At 34.6% G+C, this 19,867-nt stretch overlaps 2 protein-coding genes across 5 annotated transcripts; one reads left to right on the top strand and one right to left on the bottom strand.

Moving 5' to 3' along the window:
• Positions 1-3,115: 3,115 nt before the first annotated feature.
• Positions 3,116-3,538, top strand: LOC130966540 (uncharacterized). Its single transcript, XM_057891356.1, has one exon. It carries the CDS (start codon positions 3,116-3,118, stop codon positions 3,536-3,538), a length of 423 nt encoding a protein of 140 aa, XP_057747339.1.
• Positions 3,539-7,934: 4,396 nt separating this feature from the next.
• On the bottom strand, positions 7,935-15,579 carry LOC130968956 (uncharacterized). Of its 4 annotated transcripts, XM_057894479.1 has the most exons (8): positions 15,151-15,579; positions 13,989-14,046; positions 13,414-13,475; positions 12,573-12,660; positions 12,377-12,472; positions 11,557-11,660; positions 11,321-11,457; positions 7,935-8,277 (listed from the first exon to the last, which is right to left on the bottom strand). In XM_057894479.1, the coding sequence occupies exons 4-8, from the start codon at positions 12,630-12,632 to the stop codon at positions 8,195-8,197; spliced, it is 480 nt and encodes a 159-aa protein (XP_057750462.1). In that variant the 5' UTR covers positions 12,633-12,660; positions 13,414-13,475; positions 13,989-14,046; positions 15,151-15,579; the 3' UTR covers positions 7,935-8,194. The 4 variants fall into 4 exon arrangements, with proteins under 4 accessions (XP_057750462.1, XP_057750461.1, XP_057750464.1 ...); XM_057894478.1 differs by lacking the exon at positions 13,414-13,475; XM_057894481.1 differs by lacking the exon at positions 13,414-13,475 and having other exon boundaries at positions 12,573-12,646.
• Positions 15,580-19,867: the final 4,288 nt, after the last annotated feature.

Here is a 19,867-nt window from a genome sequence, read left to right as displayed (position 1 = left end):
GATTTTAATCAGGTGTTAAATAAAAATGAGAAGAGAGGAGGAAACCCAGTTGGCTATCTCAAGCAATCAAATAGCTTGTTGGACCTAGGCTTTGATGGTCATCCTTTTACATGGTCAAATGGGAAATCGGGTGATAGGAATATTCAAGAATGTCTGGATAGGGCCTAGCGAATGTAGAATGGAAAGAACTCTTTCCAATAACAACAGTCCAACACTTGGGAATGTTCAAATCAGACCACAGTCCAATTCTAATAGACTTACAGGGCGACCGCCGTTTCAAGTTTGAGGAGTTTTGGTTATCGAATGAAGAGTGTTACAAGGTTGTTAAAGAATCTTGGAGAAATGGCACAGGAACGCTTGAAGAAAAGTTAGGGCAATGCAGGAGAAGGCTGGATAGATAGGGGGAGGAAAATTTTAGGAATATCCCAAAGAAGATTAGAGAAGAACAAAAGGAACTAGCCCACTTAAACTCAATCCAGCAAACTGAAGAGGTTTTGAGGAACACCAGGGAAGTAGAAGCTAAACTGGATGAATTATTAAAACTGGAGGAAATTTGGTTGTCGCAAAGATCAAGAGCCAACTGGCTGAGACATGGTGATAGAAACACGAAGTATTTTCACCAGAAAGCATCTCAGAGAAAAATAAGAAATAAGGTCGAAGCGATAATAGATGATGCGGGAAGAAAGATTGAAGATGAGAAAAAAATTGAATATGTGATGAGTTTTTTTGAAGGACTTTTCTCATCGGAGGAGACAGTAGAGGCAACAAAGATCTGTGAAGTTGTCGGAGGCTGAATAGATGAGGAGAAGTTTTAATTTCTAAATAAGGATTTCTCTAGAGAGGAAGTGACGCAAGCTCTCCAGCAAATGCATCCAACAAAGGCTCCTAGGCCAGATGGTATGCCAGCCCTGTTTTACCAAAAGATATGGCCTATAGTAGGGGAAGAAATAACCAGAATAGTGCTCAAGATTCTTAACGAAGGTGCTTATCCAAAACCAATTAACCACACCCACATCTGCATGATACCCAAGGTAGCTAAACCAAAGCATACAAGGAAATTCAAGCCAATCTCATTATGTAACGTGATCATGAAGATAGCTACCAAGACAATGGCAAATAGACTAAAGAGAATCCTACCTCAGATTGTAAGAGAAAATCAGAGCGCCTTTGTTCTCAGGAGGCTTATTACAGATAATGGTTTGGTTGCGTTTGATATCTTCCACTACATGAAGAAGAAGACGGAGGGAAATAAAGGGTATGTGGGGATGAAGCTCGACATAGAGAAAGCCTACGATAGAGTTGAATAGAGTTTCTTAAGAGAAGTCCAAATCTCCATGGGATTTCCGGACAGGTGGGTTGAAATTATTTGGAGATGCGTGAGTACGACGTCCTTCTCGATATTACTGAATGGGTGTGCCAGGGAAAGTCTTTCAACCAGGGAGAGAATTGAGGTAGGGGGACCCTATTTCCCCCTACCTATTCATTCTTTGTATGGAGGTACTCTCTGGTAATCTAAACAAAGCACAAGAAAATAGACAAATTCAAGGGATCAAGATAGCCAGACACAGCCCATAAATAAACCATCTATTCTTTGCAGACGATAGTATTTTATTCACTAGGGCCTCTGATCAGTCAATCCAAGCCATGACGGAAATACTGAATTCTTACCAGAACACGTAAGGACAACGCATCAACCTAGAGAAGTCGGAGATGTCTTTTAGCCAAAACATTCCTACTAACAGACAGATGATCATCCAAGATCGGATGGGGTTTAAGGCGATGGAAAGACACTCGAAGTACTTAGGTCTACCAACTTTGGTGGGGAGATCTAAGAAGAGGGTTTTTGAGTTTGTTCAAGAGAGAGTTTGGAAGAAACTTAGAGGTTGGAAGGAGAAGACATTATCAAGAGTGGGAAAGGAGATTCTTTTAAAGTCAGTTGTTCAGGCTATCCCGGCCTACATATTGTGCTTTTTCAAGTTGCCGAACAGCCTCTGTAGCCATATAGAGGCAATGATTAACAGATTCTATTGGGGTTCGAGGGAGGGGGAGAGAAAGATACATTGGGTCAGATGGGAGAAGTTGTGTTTACCTAAAGACAGAGGAGGTTTGGGGTTCAGAGAAGTAGAGGCTTTCAATTTGGCGCTCTGGTGAAACAAGGGTGGAGAATGATCAACAACCCAGACTCATTGGCAACAAGAATTCTAAAAGGTAAATACTTTAACAGAAAATCCTTCCGGAACTCGGATCTAGGCTGGGTACCAAGCTACACTTGGAGAAGCATATGGCAAGTTAAGGGCGTTATTGAGATAGGTGGATATTGGAAAATAGGAGATAGAAAAATGTCAGCATTTGGAAGGATCCATGGCTTCCAAAACAAAATGGCTCCAAGCCATGGACTCCACCAAATACTTTGGATTTAACAGCACAAGTGGCAGAACTCATTCAAACAGAAGATAGGAGTTGGAACAGAGATTTAATAGAACAAATATTTCTACCATTTGAGAGCCAACAAATCCTAAACATTTCAATCCCAAGAATAGACCAACCAGACAGGTTTATATGGAAAACAGCTAGAGATGGCATCTTCAAAGTCAAATTAGCATACCATGAAATTAAAGCCATAAATCAGAACCAGTCCATAGACACAGAGAGTGAAGGAAGAAAGGAGGTTACCTGGAAAGAAGTTTGGCAAATTAAAGCACCCCCAAGATCAAAGAACTTTCTTTGGCGTTTGATCCATGGATCCCTCCCTACAAACAAAAATCTCTGCAGAAGAGGGATGACGAGAGCTCCGTTATGTACTAAATGACGGAAAGCCACATAATTCTGGGATGTCGGTTCGCAAAGAAGTTCTAGTTTGCGACCCATTGCTACTGAGAATGAAAGATGAGGCTGGAACTACTTTGAAGGAATGGGTTGCTATATTGTTGGGGAATCTGGAAGAGAAAGAAAAAACTCCACATCTGCACCCTGATACACCAGTTGTGGATTGCGAGAAATAGAAGAACCTTCGAAGGTAGAGAAGACACAATTGAAGCAGAAGTGGACACATGCAAAGAAAATAGCGAACGGATTTTGAAAAGCTCAAGTACAGGAAAAGGAGAGAGGCTCTGTAATGACCACCCAAATGAAGCATAATTGGGAACCACCAACTACCACTCTCGTTAAAATTAATGTGGATGCAGCCATATCCAATGGTAATAATGGAGGAGTTGAGGCGGTGATTAGGAATGGTATGGGTCACATTCTTACAGCAACAATATGGCCCACAACACAACCACTTGAAGCCCATGAAGCAGAGGCTCTTGCAATATATTTGGGGATGAAGCTAGCAAAAGAATGTTGCTTTATGGAGATTGTTGTAGAGAGTGATTGCATAGAAGTGGTAAATGCACTCAAACACAGTAGACCAAACCCAACTTGCTTCAGAGCTTTTGTAGTAGATGCTCTATCTTTGATGTGTAACTTTAGAATAATGGCTTTCACTCATGTTAAAAAAAGTGGAAACAAAGTAGCCCATAAATTAGCAAAAGAGTAGTGCTATGCATACAAGTCATTTGGGTTTACAAGTCATACAAGTTAGGCCAAACCACACGCGCGCTACTCAACGGTTTTCATAGCGTACTTCGCGTTCCTCCTCCTCCTCCTCTTCCTCCTTTTTCTCCTTCTTCTTTGTGTTTCTCCTTCTTTTTCTTCGCGTGTTCCATCTTTATCATTGTTTTTTTTATTACTGCTGTTGCTGTAATTTTTTCCCCTCTTTCTCTGTCTATTGATTTTATAACATTATGTATTTTTTTTCTTCTTTGTTTGATTTTTTCTCCCAAGAAGAATTATAAGAAAATAAAATAAGAAGATGAGGAAGAAGAAGCAGTAGAAGATGAGGAGGAGGAAGATGAAGAGTTTTGAATTATGCAGAACTTATCAGAATAAAAATACACCCAAAATTCTTAAAAATATACCCAAATATCTTCGTGTTACACCCAAATTTGCTGCAAATATAGAAAAATATTTTCTCTAATGCTGCATTTTTTTCTTCTTTTTTTCTTTATTTCTTTCTTTCTTTTAGTTAAATGAATGTAAGTTCATCCTCTTCCAAGTAATTTTGCAGCATTATGTGTTTTTTCTTCTTCTTTATTTGATTTTTTTTGTTTTTATTCTTGTTAAGAGAGTAAAACAATAAGAAACTTGAGAAGGTAAAACAAAATAGAAAAAGATGAATAAGAAAAAAAAGAAGATAGTTATGATGATGAAAAAAAGAAGCAGTAGAATATGAGGAAGAGGAAGAAGAGTTTTGAATTATGTAGAACTTATCAGAATAAATATACACCCAAAATTCTTAAAATACACCCAAATTTACTGTAAATACAGAAAAATATTTTTTTCAATGCAAAACTTTTACATTATATTCAAATTAAACCATCAACGATGAAATATTGTTCACCTACAGAATCATAAACTACTAACAAAAAAATTAACTAGAAGAAATTTCAATGAAAAAAGAAGAAGGAAGAGGAGGAAGTGGTGGTGTTGGTGGCGACGATAACGAAAGAACGTGCAATGAAGAAGAAGAAGAAGAAGAAGAAGAAGAAGAAGAAGAACGTGCAGTGAAAAACGTGCAGTAACGGCTGAAAGCGCGTGAATATAAATAACTTGTAAAGACTTGTATAGGAAAATACTTATATATGGAGAATTATTCTTAGCAAAAATAGCCCATACCAATCTTAATACTATATGGATGGAAGAGGCTCCTAACCATATTCAAAATTTGGCTTGGCTGGACATTATAACCCATATGAAATGAAAGTCTCTTCTTCCAACAACAACAACAACAACAACAACAACAACAACAACAACAATAATAATAATAATAATAATACATTTAAAGTATGTTAATTTATTTGATTTTTTTCTTATGCATATTACAAAAATAATTATTTCCAAAACAAAAAAATAATTATTTATAAATGAACATAATTAATTATACGACAAAGATAATACCAATACGTTTATTTTTATCAAATTAAATCCTATTAAATTATTAATTTAAATTCAATCTATTTAATTTTTAATTTCAAAAAACATTTCATACATTGTTCTGTGTGTGAAAAAATTACGTAGAGATTTTTAATTGCCCAATCATGCCATTAATACATTCTCTTGCACTTTCTAAACCATACATTATTCTGTGTGCGAAAACTTTCAATTATTACCTTTTGCCATAATCTTAAACTACTTCATGATACCAATAATTTTCTTTCTCCTGCTAATTATATCATTGTATATTATCGTATACTATTTAACGTACTAATAAATAAAATTCATAACGTAAAATTGATATCATTACAACCAGTGGCAGAGCTTTCTTGGGACAATGGAGGCCACGGCCCCCCAAAACTTTTATAAGTAGTTCTATCTCAAAGAAAAACAAGTTAGCTCAATTAGTTAAAATAATATGCTTCCAACTTATATACTTGGGTTCAACACCCATCTTCACCATTATTTAAAATTTTTTTTCTTGCATGCATATATTTAAATCAATATTACACTGAATTATATTCGATTTTTCGTATATTTTCATGCATTATTTTATTTTTAGAATAATGAAAATTATAGTATAACTAATACTAATATCAGTTATTAATAAAAAGTTAATATTTTATTTTAAATCAAAATTACAAGTTAAATGTTATTGTAGTATCAACACTGTTTACATTAATAAATTTCAATATTTTTATTTTATTAAAAATTTAAGATTTTATTTTGTTGTATTGTATTATTTGATTGTAATGAAAATAATACAAAAAATAATTAATCTTGAGACTTTTGAGAGATAAATATTATCGAAAATAAAATTAATCTTTTAAAATGTTACAAAATAATTTATAAGTTGTAATCATTTTTGTATAATTTAAATAAAAATCAATTTTTTTGAAAAGAAAAATTAGTTTTTAGATTAAAAAATAATTTTTTAAATAAAAATAAGTTTTTATGAGCAAAAACTACTTTTTTTCATGTAAAAAGTAATTATTTTTTTAAAATTGACTTTTTATTTAAAATCAAATTGGTTTATTAATCTAAACAATTTTTTTTTACAAAAATCATATTTACTTTTTTAGTTAACCTTAACCATATGGAATCCTACATTTTAATTAATAAATTTAAAAATAAAATAATTATAATTATAATTTTTATTTTAATATAAATACTATTATATAATTTTTTTATTAGATTTTTAGTCCCTCTAAAAATTTCTTTCAAGCACCGTCACTGATTGCAACTTTATCCAAAATCCGAATTAAATTAAGATTTAACAAATTATAAGTCACTCAACTATTTGTTTCCATAACAAACAACATTATTGTATAATCCGTTCCAACCAAAAACCACACAACTTCATCGAAAATCAGTTATTTTTTTCCCCAACCCAAACTTTCATGTGAAACAAATAAATTGTCACATTTTCATCGACAAAACTAACGACAATCGACTGGAGACCAACCAGATAACAAAAATATTCGAGGTCCAATAAAAAAAAGCCTACAACCTTAATTAACAACATCAACCATTAATCAATTTCACTTGATTAATCCCTTTCGATCAACACGCAACACAGATTTTGACAGTTTGCAGATCTTGTCCTCCTCCGTCGAAACACACACCACACGCGTTTGTTTATCATTTGCCCACGTACGTTTCACAGGTGAGGAACAAAAATTATTTTCTCACCGTAGCATTGGCCCTAAATTAAAACACATAACCATTGTTAACAAAATCGGACCAGACCAACTGGCTCGACCGAAAAACCAATAAACTGGACCTTAAATCGGTCCGGTCCGATAATCTGACCGGATGAGGCAATGAACCGGTGCGAATCGGTCAAAACCGGTCAAACTCGATAAGACTGGTTCGATCGAACCACTTGAGTTTCAAAATTTTTTCAAAATGTTGAATCTAGGGTTCGAACCCCCCTCATCAAGAAAAAACATGATACTCACAACCACCAAGTTGTTCAGCTTGTTATCAATATATATGCAAATTAATATATATATATATATATATATATATATAAATATCTTTTAGCAAATAATTTACTTCTATTTAATTTATTTTAATTTTAGTTATAAACTTATTCATTCTTAAATTAATTATATTTTTATAATTATATAATATCTATTAATATTATTTTTCAATAAATACTTGTAGTATATAATAGTATAATAGATATAAACTAATTAATAAATTATTAAAATTCGAAAATAATAGTTATTTTAATATAAAAAAGTAAAAATATTTATGATAGAATAAAATTAACAAAATACTTATTGTTCCGGTTTCATATTGTTTTAGAATAACTAGATATTTTTAAAATATTAGTGAAAATATGTATTTTAAATTTTATTTTAAATTTTTTACTATATTTTATTTTTTATTTACATTGGACCGGGTCAATCGGTTCAACCAATGACCTACCGATTTAACCAATAACCCAGTGATCTGATCGGTTCAATCACCAATTCGGTTCTAACAACTATGCACATAACTGCATCTAGTTCTTTTTTTCACTTTTCTCCTCTTCATCTACTTCTCTTTCTGTATTCATTTAAAAACCGGTCAATTTTCGGTTTGACTCACCAATTTCCAACTGATTTTCCAATTTTTATACGGTTCTTTGGTTGGTCAATTTTTTGTTAGATTAAATTGCATGTCATCGGTTTATAATTCAACCGGTTCAACCAATTAATTCGAACCAATTTTCAAAACCTTGAAAATAATCTCGATTACAAAAACTTATTTATTTATAATGCAAAGATTATCAATATTTTATAAAAACTTATTTAATTTTATTCAATGGACATATACTCATGTAAGGATTGATAATAAATCTAGCCAAAACCGTATCACGTACTTTTTTTTTTTTTTTTAATGATTATCAATCAAATAAAAATTGTAAAATTTTTTTTATTAATATATTATTATTGCTACTAGCATTACTAGTTACTAGTAGTAAACAAAAAGTTACAAGCGATGGGATGACCCCGGATTCGATCACATTGAAATACATATACTAGGAGAATTTAATCAAATCCATATTAAAGCATGGTAAATGGAAACATGTGAAAAACTAATGCCATAACCAAATTCATTGCCAAAACAGCTACCTAATTAAAAATTTGGAACAAGGTATCCAAGCCCTTCAAAGATCAGGCATGCCCATCCCTGTTTTAGCATCATAAGTCTTCTCTAACACATGCTCCATTGGAGTATCTTTGGGACCAGCTGCAGAACATTGAAACGTAAACATAGGATAAGAATTCCTCTCTACTATAGCTAGAAACAATAGCAGAAATAAAAATACAAGAGATATCAATGAAGAAAAGCTTTTGGATCTGGTCTGAGAGAAATCATGGTAAAGATCATGGGCACACCATATTCATGCCAAACATCTAATTGTCCAAAAATTTGTCATCGAAAATAAGCAGAACGCGCTCCAACCAAATACTCCACATAGTGGCGTAAACTACACATTGCCACAAAGACTTTGCCTTTTTCCTACTTCCAAATACAAATAAACCTAATCAATAGGAATTGGTCTAAGGTATAGACATGATATTATTTTTATTCCAATGAATCCATATATCCCTTTGGCTACATTTGAAAGAGTGGGAGACAAAGACCAAGTTAAGTCTCTATATTGTATTTGGTGTAAAGTGTATAAGACTGAGTTATGTTTCAATATCCTAATTGATTTAATATAAATATAGAAACTGAAACAAATAAAATTACTTGAATACCCTTTCCTCCTTTCCCCTTTTCCTTATCAAATTTCTTCTTCTATCACAAAAACAATCAAAGTATGGGGTTAGCAAGGCATTGAAATGGTCATTTGCTCGCATTCCTCATGGTATTCATAGCCCAAAGCTTTCAATGCTCACAGATTCTAAATCAATTTCAGCTGATCAAAGTGACCAGAATTCCTTGGGTTTTCTTTGTGTTGCTTCTTATTCTCTATCTGGGTGTGCCACTGTCTACTCTCATAAAACAAATAAATAAATGAAAGACCAAGGGAAAAAAGAGGGGAAAAAAAGGAGAAAAAGAAAAACTAAAGAGAAGAATACTTCGTCGGCGGCGGTGGAACTTACAGTTGACACTTAGCATAATGGAAGAGAGAGAATGCAGAATGGAGAGGGCGAGAGAAATTGGAGCAAGTGAGATAGTGGAATTTGAAAAGTAGGTGAGGGTATTTTTGGAAATAAATGTTATTGAAGTTTCAATCTCTGTCTCTAGAAATTTCAATCCCATGTGTCCCCCAGCTTCTTCTGGAGGGACAGAAATTTTGTGTTCCAAGATTGAAATTTTAGTTCCAATCTCTACTATCAAACACAATACTGAGTCTCAATCTCCTAGTTTCAGTTCCAGCCCCCTGTTTCCAAACACTATTTTTAAGTTTAACACCGCATTGGAAGTAAGAGGTACAAACAAAACTAGGTTGAAGAATAGCTAAAGAGTAACTGAAGAGATTGGCCTTGTAACAGGAACATTTAGCCCTGTTTTTGGTAGCTATGTCAACTGCCAAGATACATATACAAAGACAACGAGACAGTAAAGATAGAGAATATTTCCCCCACAGTCCCCATATTTTGGGCAGAAAGTACAGAGGAAACCTGCCCTAGGATAGAGGCATTTTGCTTGCTTTTGTAGCTGTCTTCTCCTTAACAATTTTGTGTCCCTCAGGGTGTGTGTGGTTCAAGTATTACATTATTATAAAGATTCCATTTCCATGGGAATTAAAGATATCCAAGGGGAAGGTGGGAATTGAAATGATGGTATTTTGATTCCCTGGAATCAAACTTATTTAGAAATAGTTTTTCAAACTTTGAACCAAACATGGAAATATGATATTCCTATCTTAAAATTCCTAGGAATTATTTTATAATTCCTCCAACCACACACACTCTCATGGTTTTCTGTATTTCTATCCTTGGAAGTTGCCAAATGCAGGTTTAGAACTCCCATCGATTACCTTGCCTCTAACCTAACTTTTAACTTAATGAATATCACAATAAACTTTAATTGATCGATCAAAATTACTGGGATAAATGCATTACAGTGTTATGATCTAGCTTCCTAGTTCGGCTTCCACATTTAGATATGAATGCTTCGCTGCAAGTATATTAGTTTAACTAACTCAAATTCTGGAAGCAAGATTCTTCTTCTAAGCACTTCACAATTACAGTTAGGACAACTAAAATTCTTCAACATGAAATAATTCCAATTCCTGACCACTCTTTGAACAAGACTCTTATTGATTAGAATCCAAAGTTCTCTCAATGATGAAATATTCTATTTAGACAAGAGTGCTTAGTTGAATTAACTCCAACAGTATGCTATTGAAGAATTAGAAGGCTATTCCCTAATCAATGTATTATATGTTAGTGCTAATTTGGAATTGAATATACATATATTTGTGCAATGTTCTATTGCTAATTTTCTATGGAACTCATTGTCTGACATATTTGATACAACAATAATGTTGGGTTTATCCTGAAAATTTGGGATTTTATCAATTAAGTTTGTAGGTTTTGGGAGAAGAATGGAAGCCAAATGTTTATAGCAATGTGCTGTCTGCCATTATTTGGTGTATTTGGAAGGTGCAATTCTTGCATTCTTAATAGAAGGCTTTTGGGCAGCAAGTCTTGTGAGATAGATTTGCACCTACCTAGTGTAAGGAACGCGATCTATTTAAAGGGATAATATCCTGCTTCGTTTTTTGTATTGAGGATCATAGTTATAAGGAAACTGATACTTTCAAATACAGGAACAGGTCACATGTAAAATATGTTATGTAGGAAGTATATCCATGGCGTCCCGATACGTAGATGAATTGTTAATTGTTAATTAGTACGTGGTATGTCACCTAACCAGTGAAATTATGTAACTATGTTGAGGACATCTTATGTACCATCCTCTATGTAATATCATTCCCTTAATCCCTTTGTATCAAAAATATTTCTTCTTTTATCACAAAAAAATAAAGGAAAAAAATTTCTTCAACATGTAATCAGTCGGACAACTAAATTGACCACTCCCCCACTCTCTTTCCAAATATGAATTTCCACTCTATATATCTGCATATTTTTGTGCCAACTGCCATCTTTTAAATGTGTATATTAAAGGAGGATGGATCAGCTCCAAAAGTGACTCCTGAGTATAATTAGAAAGGCAGAAGAAACAACATATGCTTACCATATATGGAAACTTTAAAGAAAAGCTACAGCTACTACTTAAACAAGGAAAAAAGGGCAAGGTTTTAGATATGTACGTTGTGTAGGTCTTGGTGTAGTTCTTATCTTGAGGATCTCAGGTCGAGGGATTATGGACCCAGATGTTCCTATTCCTCTGGATACTCTGACTTTAGTACCATCTTCAAGATATTTAATCCCAACCTTGCAAGGCTTCCTGCACAAGTGAAAGTGAAAATCAATTACTGTGAAACATTATTCCAAACCTGGAGATGCAACAATCACTGGTTCAATTTTCAAACACAAGTGCATATACCCTGTAACTGGGTCAACGACTTGCACATTGGAGGCATGAAGTGGGGCTTCAACTGTAAAGATCCCCCCTTCATGACCTGGCCCTGCCTTGATATGTTTCTTTACCTGTATAAAGGACATCAAAAAAATCATTCAAGTAAAAAAAATTAGAAAGCATAGTGCACCCATTTAATAAAATTCTCACTTAATCTCAACAAAATACAAGAGTAGTTACTGATGCAAATATAGATATAAACTCACATGAACACCAAATCATTCAAATTATAACAAAATACCGAATAAAGCACTAATACTTACATGACATAGAAACCAAGACAAGCCAAATGTTTAAAATAGCACGAGAACAACATTGTTATAAACACATACGTACATATACGATTTATATAATTTTCATGATTTTATAAATATCAATCTACCAATATATACAACATTCTAGGCTCTGCCAGAAAATTTAAGAGACATTATTAACATATGTCATTTGTGTTACTACTTACTACAACTAAGTTCATTCGAAAATTTACAAAATATCATTTTTATTGATATTTCCCAACCTATTTATACTATTTCCAAGTCATGTCTGAAGTGTGAACCAATTGAGAAATACATGTTTCGTCAAATATAGATACAGATACACATACGTCATGCTATGTTGGTGTCCTTGCGACCAACACATCACTTAATTGGTGTCCATGGTTTCTAGAGCATACCATATCATTATGACAAAGGTTTGTATATTGTTATTGTATCAATTTTTTTCCATAATCACATGCTAAATATGACAAATAATATAGTAGGGATGAAGAGTGTTTTATTTTTCTCACCAAATTTTTACCCTCGACAATAACACGATTCTGGGAACGAATAACACGTTTAATGACCCCAGACTCACCCTTATCTTTACCCCTTATGATCATAACCTGTTACATACAGAAAATGAATATGTAAAATCAAAATTTATAACATAAATATGTAAAAAAGGACAAACAATATTTAGTTGGATTCGGGGATTGTTATTACATTGTCACCTCTGACAATTTTCCAGTGTCTAATAAGTTTCTCTGCAGCTTTCCAACCCATTTCAATGTAACACTCTGCAACCAGAAATCTAAAAACAAATAAACAAACAAAATTAAATTCAATTAAAGAAGCAGCAAAGCTGGGTGGGAAAAAAAAGGTAAGACGAGAATTTCAATGAAATTGCAAATGGTGTTAATGGGCTTTGCTTTGGCCTTGATCCGGCACTATATTTTGATCAGGTCTATTTTATAGACCCTTTATCCAGCCATAGACCCAAACAGAACATAGCCTAAACACATTAACCACCAACTTTAACATACAATGGCTAATGATATTCATATTCTGTTCACAGCACAATATAGCATAGCAACAAAAACAACCATAAACACCAATAATCAGGAAAAAAAACATCAATCAACCATTAAAACTATATATATTACACTACCAAGAATCAACAACATCAATCAGTTACTGAATAAACAGAATCATAATCAACAACTTATAATCAACAACAATATATATAGTTTGACCGAGGTTCAACCGGTTTAATTAAATATTAATTAAAAATTCAATTTATAATTTCAAATATTTAAATTCAATAATTTCTAACTTAATAAAATTCAAAATTTCACAATTTCACCTAATGTTCTACACAAAAAAAAACATTAACAACCAAATTTTTAACTAAACACATGCACTAATCATCACTAATCAGGAATCATCAGAAAATCAGCAACAAGCCAACAACATATCGGCAACAACATCATCATCATTTCAGAAGATCAGCAATTCAGAATAAGCAAACATCAACAAAATCAGTATTATTAACTCAGCAACTCACAATTAAACCCAACTCCAACTCAAAATTGAACAAGCAAAAATAAATTGAAGATACCCCAATGCCTGTTCCAAACAAAACACAATAATTTATATCAGATGCATTATGCCACAAAGATATCCCATATAAACCTTTAAGAATTATAGGAAAATTTCCCTAAAGCAGGTACAAATAGCTCTTGAAAATGATATCTTATAACTTCTAGCAGAAAACACATATTTGAACAAAATATATGGACTAAATTTTCAGTATGAGAAATAAACAAGGTTCGGAAAACCGGACCGGTCATCAAACCGCTCTAGCTACTGGTTCACTGGTTTACTGGTCCAACCGGTCTAACCAGTGGTTCAACCGGAAAAACCGTTTTAAAATAAAATAATAAATAAATTATAAATAAACATCCTAAAATATAATTATAGTATAATATAAATATTAAAATAGTTTTCAAATTTAAAAAACTACATTTAATGTCATCAATCAAATTCATATAATCTTAATAATATACAAACTCAAGTTAAATAATATAAAGAAATATCAAATATTAAATGTCAACATAAAGAGTTATCAATCATCAAAACCTCAAGATGTCTTCTGAGGCATCAATGTCTCCTCATCCAGCCCTTCCAATTTCTTCGGCTAAAGCCATAACAAAAGGAATGGTACGAGAAAATGAGGTAGTTAATAGATCATCAAATGAGAAGCTTTTTGCAAAGTGAAGATGAACATGCCAATGTAGAAGAATAAGTACACAGCTAAATTCCTATGCTGAATAAGAAGAATAAGTACACAACCAAATTGAAAGAATCATAAAACTAAAATGAATAATATATAAATTAATTAATGGTTTTTGATTCCTCTGACTCTGAAGATGCAATGTAGTTTCTCTTTCATTCCATGAAGCTAAGAAGGAATAACATTCTGATCACTAAACAACTAGACTAGAATGTTCCATTAGCAAGAAAACATAGATAGAAACAGAATAGGATTACCCCAGATAACAAAATCAGTTTTTTTCATCAACTTTGTGTGGAATCAAAAGAGAATCATGCAGAAGTATACAAGTTACACACCAGAAATAGTGAAAAGCAGCATAAGCAGTTTGAAGTAGGAGGAATTTTCAAATTCAAAAAGAATGAAAACCAGATAACCCCAATCATAAACACCATTATCAAATTAAATAAAAAATCAACCAAAAATCACCTTGCAAATCAAAAACTCAATCTCTTGAACTCAATAATTACATCAGTTATCCAACTAAATAATTACAGAAGTTAAGAACAATTAAAAATGAAAAAAGATTCAACAGTTTTCAACCCAATTTTAATAAAGCTCATCACAATGATTAACAACAACAAAAAGTACTGAAGCAACAGTGAATCAGTAACACGCAGTACAAATTTAAAATTTAAAAGTTATCAATTTAAAATTTATCATCAAATACAATCAGTGAGCAAAACCAATCAACCAAGCACTGACTGAGTATTCTGTTCTGATTCTGTGACTGGGAAGCAACAAATTCGGCAACAAATTCAAGTTACAGCAACAAATTTAACAAATCCAAGTAAAGTCCCGATCAAGTTACAGCAACAAATTTAACAAATCCAAGTAAAGTCCCGATTTACAGCAACATTTAGATTAGCAACAAGGCAAATTTGATTAGCAATTCGGCAACATGCAAGAATACAGGGAGAAGGGAAATCTGAAAAGAGAGAACAGGGAAGCGATGGTGCAGGGACTCACCAACGGTCGACGGCGAGTCGGCGACCACCCCACGGAAGGCGAAGAAGCAAGACACAACCCCACGAGTTGCTTCTGCCGCCGGCGACGAGACAGACAAACCACGAGATGCCAGTGACTGAGACGAGACTCGAGTGAGACTGGGAGGCAGAATCGAGCAGCAACCAACACGCACAGCTCGAGCACTCACTGGCGGAGGGAGGCGCGAGCAGCCGAGCACAGAGGAGAACGGCGAGATGCGAACACCCGACGTGGAGGATCCGGCGAGAGGCCCGAGAGCACGAAGACGGAAGTTCTTGAGTGCGATGGACGGAGGCAGCAGTCTCTCACTCCGACAGACGGCGACAACTATTGGTGGAGACTAGGTTTGCTTTCTTTGGTGGAGGCTAGGGTTTGCTGAAGGAAGGAGTTGGAGAAGGGGGAATGGGAGATAACGCGTGCAAGTTTTTCTCTTTTAAGGAAGGAAGCGAGGTCGTTTTATGTAAACCGGCCGGGTTCCGGTCCGGTCCGACCTGCCGGTAACCGGCCGGTTCAGCGGTTCTTGAGCAATTTTTAATTTTGCGGTTTTGCATGCTGGATCAGACCGTTTTTCCTGTCTGTTTCCGGTTTAACCGATTCGACCGGTCGGTTCAGTCCGGTTTTCAAAACATTGCACATTGTACAAATATTTTATTGATTCCTCGTACTTTTTCGTATTATATTTACTTAAAAGAAATTGGAATCTATTTGAAATTCTGACTTGTGACTATGTACAAAATATAGCACCATTTAATGTGATAAAATGATAGCTCTAGTTTCTAGGATGCCTCTCAGCTGGGGCAGAAAAAACTTAAAAGGCAAGCATTATATACAAAAGCTCATGATCCAAGCCAGCCTAAGGCTACATAGAATTATAGATAATTTCATTTCATTTATATATTCATTCATTCTGATTTCTTGAAAGAGTGATGCAAGCTGTCCTCTGTTCTATTACTTAATCACTCTTTTGCCATTTCCTTCTTCATGTTCATAATTATAGGCTTCACCACACTCACATAACAATACTCTTGTTATTTCAGCTCTCCTAATAACCACACCACAATCGAACAAATAAAATTTCAAATATATGTTAAGATTAAAAAGTGATACTAAACTTTTGAGTTTTTCTATATTAAAATAATAGTATCTGAAAACTGAAAGAGAATCCACTTTAGTTTCTTCAAATAAATAATTACAAGAAAAATCAAGTCTCATTCTCAATACACTTAGAAAGCAACATTTTACCAAATGCAACTCATTATTTCATTGGTTGTAGAGCTGATGTGATTTTCACATAAACTGGTTTCTTCTTTGCATTTGGAATGGTTATTTAACTTGACAAATGCCTGAAGAACTGTCTCTTCGGTATAAAGAAAAAACACACAGAATAATAATAAGTAAAAATTATAAATATAAATAGCCAAAAAGAGATGTTTTTATTTTTTGTTTCTCACAATATCTTTTAACCTAATAGACTAAAAATTAATTTATTATAAATTGAAACTTTATTTTAAATTTTGCTGTTAATTAATAAATTATTACATACATAATTTTCAATACTTACTTAATCAAATGAATGAACTAACTTGTTATCATTTAGAATGAGGTCACTTTGTAATTTGATTGATTGTCCTTGCATTGAAGTTCAAAGAAGTCTCTTTCTACAATTTGTCATCAATTTTGTCACATATATGATTAAGGAGTCAGTCCTTGATTCCCTCATATATATATATATATAACATTAATTAGTCAATAGGGTTCCATATATTGAATGGGCTGTGTGGCCCAAATACCACCAAAGTGGACCAATAAATAAATACTGACCTCCACAACAACCAAAATGTATTACTATTAATAATTAATAATAGCATTGATTAAATAGTAATAGATGCAAAAGTTAAGTCATTCTTATTATACAAACTTAAACAATTTTTTCCCCTAGCAAGATCATTGAATGTGAATTTATGAAAGCACTGTACTTCTGTTTATTTGCTTTAAAAACAACATAATGTTGTAATACATATACATGCATCATTATTAATCCAATGGACAAACATAATAGAAAAAGAACGGGGAATCTCAGTTTGGGATGGCAATGGTTACTTTTAGGGCGGATATCCCTTTTCCTCTCCGTTTTCGTTTTTTTCCTCGTTCTAGTTTATGATTTTTCTTTTGTTTAATTTTTTTACGAATTTTTATTTAATTATTTTTACAAGAATAACAAATATTTATAGATATCTATAGATATTATCTTTAATTTTTTTTTATAAAAATTAACATAAAATTTAGAATATAATTTTTTTAAAATTCAATAAAGTTTAATATTAGATAATACATTCAAAATTCCAAACACAATTTAATATAATCCAATACAAACATTAAATATCTAATATGACAATTTATAATTTTATATATAAGCTAAGTGAGTGCATTTTAGTAAATTTTTAATTTACGAAAATTTTATTGGGTCATATTCCGGATTCGATTCTCGGATTTCGAATCAGAGCAGTTACAACTCGGTTACATAGGTCGAGACACCAATATGGCCCAGACCGGCCTAGTAGCCACAAATGCCTAACTAAATATTTGAATTCAAATACTTCCTTATCTTAGTCCACAAGATAAAGATAAGATAACAACACAAACCATATAAAGAGAGCTAGAGGCTCCTTCAGGTACATTACACATTCCTAACTCTCACTTATACCTCTCAGATCCATTCTAACTTGAGCATCGGAGTGTCTTTGCAGGTACCACCCATCGCTGCTCCGAGAAGATCCGATCCTGTCACCACCCAAGGCCGGCGAGCCCCTGATCCATCTTACAACCCGTACCGGCAACTTCCAAAACATTAGTGCCGTTTGTAGGAACTTGCCAAACCTCCGCGACATGACGGAAGAATTCGAAGAGCGATCCTCAAACTTTCACCATGAGTCGGACCCATCCAACCCGACAGATAAGCCATGAAACAACGTCACCCCGCCCACCCACGGGAGGATAACCAACACCGTGCACCGCCAATCGATCCCTAACAGGCAGCAACCAAATGAAGATAATCACCAACTCAATAAGGCCAGAGCAACTGATGGCCAAGAAGAGAAAGTAATCCAGATTATCCAAGATCTCTATCAAAGGGTATAAACGCTCGAAAGCCTGGTCGCTTCCAAGGAACGATATCATCCAGAACATGCAAGCCAAGCGGCCTCCAGAAGCCGATCATGGCAAGAAACCAAGAACGAAAGGTCGCCCAAACAGCGACACAAGAAACAGCGGGACCGCAGCTATGAAAATGAGTCTAGGAGCTATGAAAGCTCCACATTGACGACTCATCAAATACCAGCTCCGAGGGAGCAGGAATAATACTGGAAAACAGAACGAGTTCGCTATCGAACAGTCCATTCGGTACGAGTTTCCGATCTCTAACAACCAAATCGAATACGAAACCCTCTTAGTCGGATTGATGCTAGCCAAAGAAGTCGGCGCAAAAAGGCTAGAAGTCTGCAGAGACTCCCAGATAGTTAGCTCCCAAATAAACTGGGACTACCAAACTTGGGACCCCCTATTACAACAGTACTTGTCCAAAGTCAAGGAACTAACCGCCGAATTGATGAGGTAACCATCCGGCACATTTCTAGTGAACGAAATGCAAGGGGGACCTACTCTCTAAACTAGCAAGTACCAAGTCGGTCCCGGAAAACCAATTACTAATCCAGGAAGTCGTCAAGACACCATCCGTCGAGACCACAACCTCAGCAAACTTACTGGTGTCAAACCAACAATCTTGGACCACCCCGATCCTCCGATACCTCGTCGATGGGGACCTGCCTAAGGACCCAAAAGAGGCAAAACACATAATGCTAGAGGCCGTGAAATACACCACCATAGCGGGATAGCTATACAAACGAGGCTTGTCCCAACCCCTCCTCAAGTGTATAGAACCCAGCGACACAGACTACATACTTCGTAAAATTCACGAAGGATGTTGCGGCCACCACGTCAGAGCAAAATCCTAGCATAAAAGATTATCCGAGTCGAATACTTCTGGCTCACTATCATCAGAGGCTCTCTCCAATTGGTCAAAAGCTTCAAGAAATGCCAAGTCCATGCTGACCTACACCAAGAAATAGTGTAATAACAGCGGATCACCCCTTCGGAACTTGGGGAATCGACCTCGTTAGTTCATTTCCCACGACTCCCGGGAAACTCCAATTTCTTATAGTCACCATTGACTATTACGCCAAATGGATCGAATCCAAAGCATTGGCCACGATCATAGCCACCCAATGCCAAAAATTCTTTTGGAGGCAAGTCATAATCTGGTTTAGAATACCTAAGATCATAATCTCTGATAACGAGACCCAGTTAGTAGACAAGTTCTTCCGAGAATTTTTCTAGAGGGACTCGGCATCTCCTAGAGATTCATCTCGGTGGAACATCCGCAAATCAATGGCCAGGTAGAAGCGGCCAACAAATTCATCGTAAAAGGGCTCAAGAAACAGCTAGACAAAGCCAAAGGCCTATGGGCCGATGAACTAGGGTCAGTACTCTGGTTATACCGAACATCACCCTAAACCTCAACCAGGAAAACCCACTTCTGGCTAACATATGGCCTCGAAGCTATTATTCCCGTAGAAATCGGGGAGCCAAGCCCCTGAAGGACCATTAAGGGACACAATGAAAATGCAGAATGGGACCTCGCGGA

This window comes from Arachis stenosperma, chromosome 3, assembly GCF_014773155.1.
Source record: "Arachis stenosperma cultivar V10309 chromosome 3, arast.V10309.gnm1.PFL2, whole genome shotgun sequence".
Taxonomy (NCBI): Eukaryota; Viridiplantae; Streptophyta; class Magnoliopsida; order Fabales; family Fabaceae; genus Arachis; species Arachis stenosperma.
This window is presented reverse-complemented; position numbering and strand designations above follow the sequence as displayed.

Bases quoted from the DNA above. Each gene is read 5' to 3' on its own strand.
- LOC130966540 (XM_057891356.1), top strand. From the start codon at position 3,116: ATGACCACCCAAATGAAGCATAATTGGGAACCACCAACTACCACTCTC.
- LOC130968956 (XM_057894479.1), bottom strand. From the start codon at position 12,632: ATGGGTTGGAAAGCTGCAGAGAAACTTATTAGACACTGGAAAATTGTC. The intron at 12,473-12,572 runs GTAATAACAATC...TGTATGTAACAG, and splicing joins AAATTGTCAGAGGTGACAAT to GTTATGATCATAAGGGGTAA. The intron at 11,458-11,556 runs GTATATGCACTT...TCACTTGTGCAG, and splicing joins GTCGTTGACCCAGTTACAGG to GAAGCCTTGCAAGGTTGGGA.